Source organism: Nicotiana attenuata, unplaced genomic scaffold (genome assembly GCF_001879085.1).
Source record: "Nicotiana attenuata strain UT unplaced genomic scaffold, NIATTr2, whole genome shotgun sequence".
Lineage (NCBI taxonomy): Eukaryota > Viridiplantae > Streptophyta > Magnoliopsida > Solanales > Solanaceae > Nicotiana > Nicotiana attenuata.
This window is the reverse complement of record NW_017671142.1, coordinates 213,779-223,058: the sequence shown is the minus strand read 5'-3', so window position 1 is coordinate 223,058 and position 9,280 is coordinate 213,779. Positions and strand designations below refer to the sequence as shown.

Genomic DNA, 9,280 nt, shown 5'->3' with positions numbered 1-9,280 from the left:
AGGAATCTAAATAGGCCCAACCGAGATAGTTACATAAGAACTAACTGAAACAGCTTCAAAGTTTTCAATTTTCACAATGAAAAGCTAGTAGAGGGTCGCATGTCTGTTCCAAGTGTACAGCTTTTAGTTGTCTAGGTATCAGCCACCAAATGCATAAAAACCTAGACAAAAAGTAAGGAATTCCACAGTTCCAAATTGGTTAGCAGATACAGAAGCAACTTCCTCAAGAACTCACCTCTGCTACCCCAACCCAGGATAAAGGAACCTCTTTGGCTTGTGCAGCTTCCACATCCTTAATTTGCACCATCAATTTTTTTTGTATGGCTTCAGAACAGAAATTATCAAGATGGCAAACATAGAAATGTCAGGTTAAGCTAATCCATAGACATTTATCTAAAATCTAACAATGTTGGCACTAGCTGGCATTGAAAGAGTCTGGAATTCAGGTTAAGGAAGCTTACAGTAAGGTAATAATACCTCCCAAACGTGAAAATAGGTGCGACTGGATATATCTCCCCTTAATTTTTCTTGAACCAACTGGGATATCAGATTTAGCGATTTCTTCGGCCAATCTAACCAAAGCCTGCAAGTCAATTGAAATATATTCTATCTTTATACTCTGTAAGCTGCTAATGTTGGTTGCTAGAGTTGAAGTCCCACACAAATATTGGATTATCAACCATTTAACTTCTCTTCTTGTTTGTCATCTTCAAAATGTGGAAATTTCAGTTAGCATAAATCAAATTCTAGTTATTACGGCACAAATCCTCACATCATAAGGGACCATAGGTTTGTTATAACATATATGCAAATGCACCAAATACTAACAAGGTACAACTAGATCTAAAGCAATAAAATTACAATAACACCAGTCATAGCAGAAGCAAACCTGAATCTCAAATTCGATGACTGCAAGTTCACTTTTGAAATTAACAAGCACATACTCCTTAACTTGCAACTGCAGTGATATAGCACATTAACCAACAACAACATACCCAGAGTAATCCTATATAGCACATTAAGCATAAGAAGAAGAAAAATAGAGGTTCCCTGCAAAGCATTTGATTCCATCAGTTTTCTGCAGCCTTAACCATTAACTTTACACAACTAAACCTATGAGTTTAACTCACCTGTTGTATCAAGGAATCTAAGAAACATATCTCATTAAGACTATACTTCAGCAGAACTAAAAGGCTAACTATATTTGCATCTGATTCTAAGTAACTTAGGCTTTCAATCAAAAACTTGCAAATCAGAGGTAGGCTACTACTCTAATCTAACAAGCCAAAATGGAATAGAATGCACTTGGTGAAACCATTTGAAATACTGCATCTGCATTATGAGGACTAGACAAGAATTAACATCAATATGAAACTGTTTCCCTCTTATTCCTTTTCATGTGAGATGGATTTGGAAGTCTAAAGGGAATGCAAAAATATTTTCCTCTCATGGTTTGTTTTCCTCCTAATACTCATTACTCACAAGAGGATGAAATATTCTAAATTTACTGTTCTCTCCTAATTCACAAAGGCAAGTTTTATCTCACAGAGCACTAATATTATGGGTGGGAGACACTCAAAAATGGAGAATCATCCACATTATCAGTCTCATAATAAAACCGAGATAGCATTAAAAACCAACAAAATATGTACCTCTCGCTTCAACAACCGATTATATTGATTGGCTTCACTCAATTTCTTGAGAAGCTTTAACCTTTCAGCATCGGCAAGCAGTAATTTCAACTGTTAAGAGAGCAGAGTCTCAACATAGTTAAAATCTGCTCTATATACTTGCGGCAACAACAAAGGAAGAATCATACAACATCCAACGAGGTGGAATAAGAAAATTTTGATTCGCTTTTTGTAAAAGCTTTTGTTTTCAATAACAGGTCTATAACAGTGTCATTGCTCTTGGCTTACCTCATCGCTACTCAAAGGTTTTGCAGGGACTTTGTCAGGTGAAGCTTCAGTATCAGACTCACTAACCTCTGCTATTTTCTTTGATACTACCACTGAAAATTGCTGCTCCAACTTTTCAGGGGCACAAAATATTTTCCAAGAGGTACCTGGGATATTGTATTTCCAAGTAGGGACTAGAAATGATTTATGCATCCTATGAAAACCAATTCTTGTATTGTATGAAGCCATATTTCCTCGAACTCCATTGATATATTCCACCATGAACCTTATAAGTTTCAATAAAAGTCAAATTCCACATATCAGCATTTTAGTGATCAAAATTGTTTGATCAGAATAATGAAAAACGAGATTAAACTATAAAAGGAAATGCAAAATCGTAATAAAATAACATAAGCATAAAAAGATATATTTAAGTAGCATACAGTAACAATGTAAAACTATATTATGCTGTCAGTATAATTTATCCTGTAATACCAAGTTAGTTACTATTTCAACTAGGCTTATCACTGAGATCTGTAATGACTGTAATGACCTTATAAATCACATGTATGTGTAAATATATTTTAGACTGTCAATGCATAGAACTTAAGCTCAAAAAAGATTGACAGAGAAGACAAATCAAGATCCCACATTGCATCAGATAGCAGTTCAAAATAAAACCTGGAAATCACATAACGAAAACCCTAAGTTCAAGGGACGGAGAAGCTGAAGAAGTCACCTAGGTAAGTTGGTTGACCCAACTGAGTTAATTAGCAGGTTACACTCCATATTTAAGGACTTCCTGTAGGCCAACACCAAAAGCAACAAATTTGAAGATTCAGAAACTAAATTTATCTATCAAGGGAAAAGGGTAATAACATATAAATTAGCTTAAGAGAAAACGTAATCAATAAAATTTCCAACTCTAGAAATATAGTTTACCCACTAGTACATTTGATGAGCTATAACGAACGATTATAGTAGTGTTAGTATCCTATTTTACAGCAAAATGGATTTCAGCATATTTCTTGGCAAAATTTTGAAGATAGGAAAGTTGGGTAGAGCACTTACCTTGCAAGTGATGAAGCTGCTGAAACTCCCGACTGCAAATGCAGTGGTCAGTTCCTATGGGAGAGAGCAGCATAGCAATTTGCATTACACGTGTTCGGGTCATATTATTCAGCCTTTTTTTCTTTTTTCGGGTTTAAAATATTCAACACCATGTTGATGTCGGTTCGCGGTCAAAACTTATGGGGTTGTTTCATATTAGGGAAAATAATATAGTATACATTGCGGCTTGTTTGGATTGTTGTTATCTGTCGTTTTATAATGTATCATATTGTTTTGTACTATATTGTTTAATAAATACAATATTTGGATAGAATGTATCGTTTACCATCATTTTATGATGTCACGCACCAACAATATGAAGATTAAACTTGCAACATTGCCAAGAAGAAATAAGATACAAAGTAGACTTATATAAAAAAGCAGGATAAGAATAAAATATGGTTATTTAATAATAAGGAATGACAAGATGAAAGGAAAAAGCAAGGTAACGACGCCACCACATCAAATCTGTCGTTTCACAAAGTGGCACTTACAGCCCACTGGGGTGTACATACTCCGGAAGGGGCTCCTTACAGCCCAAGCGCTATCACAAGCCACCTTGTGGCATAACAAATCAGGCTCTCGGCCTTATAACAACAAGCCAACTCGTGGCATAGATCAATCAGGCCCTCGGCCTCACAATAAATCACAATATCCTCGCAACATAGGCCCTCGACCTCACTTAGTCAGATCTCACTCAAGCCCCTCGGGCTGACAGTAAAATAAGTACTCGGCTCAAAATCATTTATTAAATCAAAAGGAGTGAATAAAACCGAGTTATGAAAATAGTAAGAACATAACATGACTGAGTGTAAACATTAAACCAAAACAGTGAGGAAAACAGTAGTAAAAGCCCCTAAGGGTCCAAACAATCGGCACAAGGCCAAGACACGACATTTAGCCCCAAACATAGTAATATTTTTCCAAAACACAATAATATTAAATAGTTTTCAATTAAATACGCGACTTAATAGTCGTACGGGACGGACCAAGTCTCAATCCCCAACGATGCACGGCCCCACGCTCGTCATCTAGCGTGTGCGTCACCTCAAAATAGCACCACGATGTGAAATTCGGGGTTTCACACCCTCAGGACAACTTTTACGATCAATACTTACCTCAATCGGGTCCAAACTCTAGCCCGCGATGCCTTTGCCTCTCGAATCGGCCTCAACTCACGTCGAATCTACCCAAAATCAGTATCACAACATTAGAATATGCTAAGGGAATGAAGCCCATGCGAAAATAATCAAATTGCATCAAGAAACCCGAAATTGGCCAAACTTGACCCCTGGGCCCACGTCTTGGAATCCGACAAAATTAACATCAATGGAATCCTTATCCTCACACGAGTTCATGCATACAAAATTTACCAAAATCCAACCATAAATGACCCCTCAAACCCCAAATTTTAGGTCTCCAATTTTCCAAGCCCTAACCCCCAATTTGCTACTGATTTTCTCATAGATGTCAAGCTTACAACCTTTAAATTCATCATAAAAATGAGTTTAGGGACCAAAGACCTTACCTCTAAGGAACCCTCTTGAATTCTCCCTTGAATTTGCTCTCCAAAGCTTCTTCCCGTTTGAAATGTTATGAAAAATAACCCAAATTCGCGAAGGGTGAAATATATATGTTCTGACCCAGCAAAACCGCATCAGTGGTCCAATTATCGCACCTGCGGTCCCAGGTGCATATCTGCGGATTTCACTTATCCACCCAGCCACCGCACCTGCGATCAAATTCTCGCACCTGCGCCATCGCAGGTGCGCCCAAAGTTCTGCTTCTGCGGCTCCAGCCTTTCCCTCTCTTGGCCGCATTTGCGACTTCACTTCCGCTTATGCGGGCCCACACCTGCCGTCCCCAAGCTGTAGGTGCGGTTATGACAGGAACTTAGCACTTCAGCTGCATATTCCAACTCAAAACCTCCTGTCAACCATTCGAAATCACCCCGAGGCCTCCGGGACCTCAACCAAAAGCACGAGCAAGTCATCTACCACCTTCCAAACTTGTACCAATCTTCAAAACACCTAAAATAACATCGAAACATCCACGGATTCAAGCTTAAGAACTCTAAAAACTTCTGAATTCCGTTTTTGATCAAAAAGTCTATCAAACCTCGTCAGAATGAACTGAAATTTTGCACACACGTCAAAAATGACACAACGGACCTACTGCAACTTCCGGAATTCCCTTTCAACCCCTATATCAAAATCTCCGCTACCAATCGAAAAACGCCAAAATTTCAATTTCGCTAATTCAAGCCTAAATCTACCCAGGACCTCCAAAACACATTCCGATCACGCTCCTAAGTCCCAAATCACCTCATGAAGCTATTCGAACCATCAGAATTCACATCCGAGACCTATTTCACATAAGTCAACATCCGGTTGACTTTTCCAACTTAAGCTTACTCAAAAGAGGCTAACTGTCTCTAGCCTTTCCAAAACCCTTCCGAATTCGAACCAACCAACCTGATACTATATAACACAGATGAACAAAGCATAAAGAAGCAGAAATGGGGAAAATGGAGCGGTAACTCATGAAACGACCGGCCGGGTCGTTACATCCTCCCCCTCTTAAACAAACGTTCGTCCTCGAACGAGTCAAGAAATATACCTGAAGCCTCGAATAGGTGAGGATATCTGCTCCGCATCTCCCGCTCTGTCTTCCAGGTAGCCTCCTCCAAGGGCCGACCTCTCCACTGCACTTTCACTGAAGCTATATCCTTCGACCTCAACTTTCAAACCCGACGCTCCAAAATAGCTGCTGGCTCCACATTATAGGTCAAATCACCCTCTAACTGAACCGTGCTGAAATCCAAAAAATGAGACGGATCCCCAATATACTTCCGGAGCATAGAAACATGAAACGACAAGCTGGGTGGCAAAGCAAGCTCATAAGCCACCTCCCGAATCCTCCGAAAAACCCCAAAAGGCCCAATGAACCGAGGACTCAATTTACCCTTCTTCCCAAATCTCATAACACCCTTCATGGGTGACACCTTCAGTAGAACCTTCTCCCCAACCATATAGGACACATCACGGACCTTCCTGTCAGCATAACTCTTTTGCCTCGATTGCGCTGTATGGAGCCTCTCCTGAATCACCTTTACCTTGTCTAAAGCATCCTGCACCAAATCAGTACCCAAAAGCCTGGCCTCGCCCGGCTCGAACCATCCAACCGGAGATCTACACCGTCTCCCATATAGAGCCTCATATGGAGCCATCTGAATACTCGACTGATAGCTATTATTATAAGTAAACTCCCCGAGCGGTAGAAACTGATCCCATGAACCACCGAAGTCAATCACACAAGCGCGCAACATGTCCTCCAATATCTGAATAGTGCGCTCGGACTGCCCGTCCGTCTGAGGGTGAAAACCTGTGCTCAACTCGACCAGAGTACCCAACTCTCTCTGCACGGCCCTCCGAAACTGCAAAGAACTGAGTGCCTCTATCTGAAATGATGGAAACCGGGACACCATACAAGCGAACAATCTCTCAGATATAGATCTCTGCCAACCACTCTGAAGAATAAGAAGTACACACAGGAATGAAGTGCGCGGACTTGGTCAGCCAATCCACAATCACCCAAATAGCATCGAACTTCTTCAAAGTTCGTGGGAGACCAACTACAAAGTCCATGGTGATCCCCTCCCACTTCCACTCTGGAATATCCATCTGCTGAAGCAAGCCACCCGGTCTCTGATTCTCATATTTCACCTACTGACAATTGAGACACCGAGCTACTATTTACTTGAAGTAATTGTTCATGTTATCGCTTTCCTTGTTGATTTCCATTATTTGAAACTCCTTGCTAAATGTTATCTCTTTTATTGTGAGTTAGTCTTATCTAATATCGTGGTTATACATTATTTCTCTCATTGTTGAGTTAATTGGTGTTGAAGTTATGAAAGTTGATAAAACATTGAGGCGAAGTTAGTTATTATTGAGACATCTATCTTATTGAGTATTTTATATTCATTGTTGTTGTTGATATTTTTTGTATACATTGTGGTGAAGCCATGAGCTATTGTTGTGGAAATATTGGTATTGTTGTTGTTGATAGCAAGTTGTGATATATGGGAACTTGTGGTGCGAATTGTTACTGTGATATGATACTGACGCGCATGTGATAAGTGGGGATTTTGATTACTTATTAGCACCTTTTAGCTTTTGTTTTAGTCTAAAAGCGTTTAATTGTGTTTCCGAAACTGATGAAATGTGCAAAATTGCAGGAATATTGAAAGATGGACTCCCGAGATGAAATCCAACTCAAAAAGGAGTAATCTAAACTCAAGGCCATAAAAGGCACAGAAGCTCACAAGTGCGGACCGCAGAATTTCATCTGCGGCCGCAGATGATGAAGGAAAGGCAAGCAGACATTTGTGCAAAGTGTGGTCTACACATGAATTGTGTGGCCGCAAAATATGGCTAGGAACAAAGTTCAGAGAATGTGCAAAGTTCCAAGTTTCGAAGTCCTCAGAAGTGCGGACTGCACAGGAATTATGCGACCGCAAAAGAAGTGCCTTGCGGCCGCAGACGTAAAAGTGCGGACTGTAAATGATCAAAGTGTGACCGCAGTGACAAATCTGCGAACCGCAGAAAGAATGCCTTGCGGATGCAGATCAGAATTATGAGGCCGCAGACCTCCAGTTCCTGACAAGTTGAAGAAATATGCGGACCGCACATGGAATTTTGCGGCCGCAGAACCTCTCGAAGGGCATTTTTGTCTAAAATTTTTAGCCCTGTATAAATAGACGAGTTTCATAAAATTAGGTCAACTTTTAACATCAGCAACTACAGTAGCCGTTTCTCTTTGCTTCTTTTAGTAGTTTTCATATTTTGGGATATTTTAACATAGATTTTAACATTTTGATTCTACAATATGAGTTTAATTAGCATCTCTTCTTCTATTTCTTCAATTTTGAGCATGAGTAGCTAGATTTTTACTAGGGTTGTGACCCAGCCCTAGTGTGTAAACCTTATGGGTGTTAATTTAATGTTTGTTTATGGTTGGGTGTTTTTATTTAGCCTTGTTCATGCTTTAATTTGTGAAATTAATGGTTGCAAACATTAGTTCATGCCTATTTGACTTAGTCTCTTCTTGAGAAAGGGAGACTTAGTCTAGGAAAACTTGCCTAACAAGAAATTGGGTTTATCGAGAGATTGATAATCCAAATTAAAGGGTTCAATAGTAATAACCTGACTTGAGCTTTTATCAACCGTTTTGAGCAATACCCATTTGGACTTGAGAAAGCCAAATTGGGCAAAATCACTCTCTGACCGAGCAGTATTGAGTGGGTAATTGAGGGTTGATAACTATAATACACCTCGATCAACAAAACAAGCATTAAGGTTTATATCCCATTAGGCAAACACCTAGGTGATGGTCATAGCCCTAGGCTTTTTACAAAACTTGAAAAATTACAAAAATAATTTCTTAGTTTCATTTCTTAACTTTGCAATCTTAGTTTAAAATAGACATAGAAACAACCCCTATTTGTGGAGTGTAAATTGAGATAGTTCAAAATCACGTACTATAATATATACTCATAACTCCCATATATAGCTCCATGTGGAAAACGACCCCGACTCTTGTTGGGTATTACTATTGCAATCGACCATTTCATATCCTTTATTTGAGGTGTGAATTGGACGAGAACAACATGCGGCGGTATAAGACTTGGGGTTAATGTGCATGCGGCAGTATAAGGTGGGACTTATGTGCATGTTTCTTGTAAGGGAACTACATGAAGCCACCCAGCGCCATAAGGTGGGCTAAAGTGCGTGTAGCTATTTCGGGAAAACTATTCTCAAAACCTATTTTCAAATGTAAGGCTCACGCGGCGTCATACGGAAAGATTATGATTGAAATTGAGAAATGTGAATACGAGGCGGTACCTCGATTGTGATTTTTGATTATACGAGGCAGTACCTCGGTTCTGATTTCATTATACACGAGGTGGTACCTCGATGTGATTCTTGTTGTTATTTCATGTTGCAAAGTATTTTGGTGGGAATATTTCTTGATGGTTCTAGCAGTTGTGGTCCGTACGTGATCATTGTAGCCCCTCTAGTTGCTTCTTTTATGCTATTTTCATTGTTGATTTCTGGTACTGGTTCATGCTATCATCTTATTTCGTATAAGTTGTTTCTTCACTTTCCATTACATATTTGTATTACTATTTCATACTGTTTATTTATATCCTATTAGGTGTCTTGATCTGGCCTCGTCACTACTCTACTAAGGTTAGGCTCGATACTTAC

At 39.5% G+C, this 9,280-nt stretch overlaps 1 protein-coding gene across 4 annotated transcripts in view; it reads right to left on the bottom strand.

Annotated features, from left to right (window-relative positions):
- LOC109206217 (protein PTST, chloroplastic) overlaps positions 1 to 3,079 on the bottom strand; it is a 5,007-nt gene extending 1,928 nt beyond the window's left edge. Inside the window, exons 1-8 of one of the 4 annotated variants that reach the window (XM_019369019.1) lie at positions 2,970 to 3,079; positions 2,638 to 2,700; positions 1,920 to 2,184; positions 1,653 to 1,742; positions 890 to 958; positions 478 to 583; positions 236 to 324; positions 12 to 161 (exon numbers count right to left, since the gene is read on the bottom strand). In XM_019369019.1, the coding sequence (XP_019224564.1) occupies positions 132 to 161; positions 236 to 324; positions 478 to 583; positions 890 to 958; positions 1,653 to 1,742; positions 1,920 to 2,184; positions 2,638 to 2,687 (699 nt within the window). In that variant the 5' untranslated portion in view covers positions 2,688 to 2,700; positions 2,970 to 3,079 and the 3' untranslated portion in view covers positions 12 to 131. Of the gene's footprint in view, positions 1 to 11; positions 162 to 235; positions 325 to 477; positions 584 to 889; positions 959 to 1,652; positions 1,743 to 1,919; positions 2,185 to 2,637; positions 2,701 to 2,844; positions 2,942 to 2,969 lie in introns of those variants that run through there. The other 3 variants (XM_019369015.1, XM_019369016.1, XM_019369018.1) reach the window with 3 other exon arrangements.
- Positions 3,080 to 9,280: the final 6,201 nt, after the last annotated feature.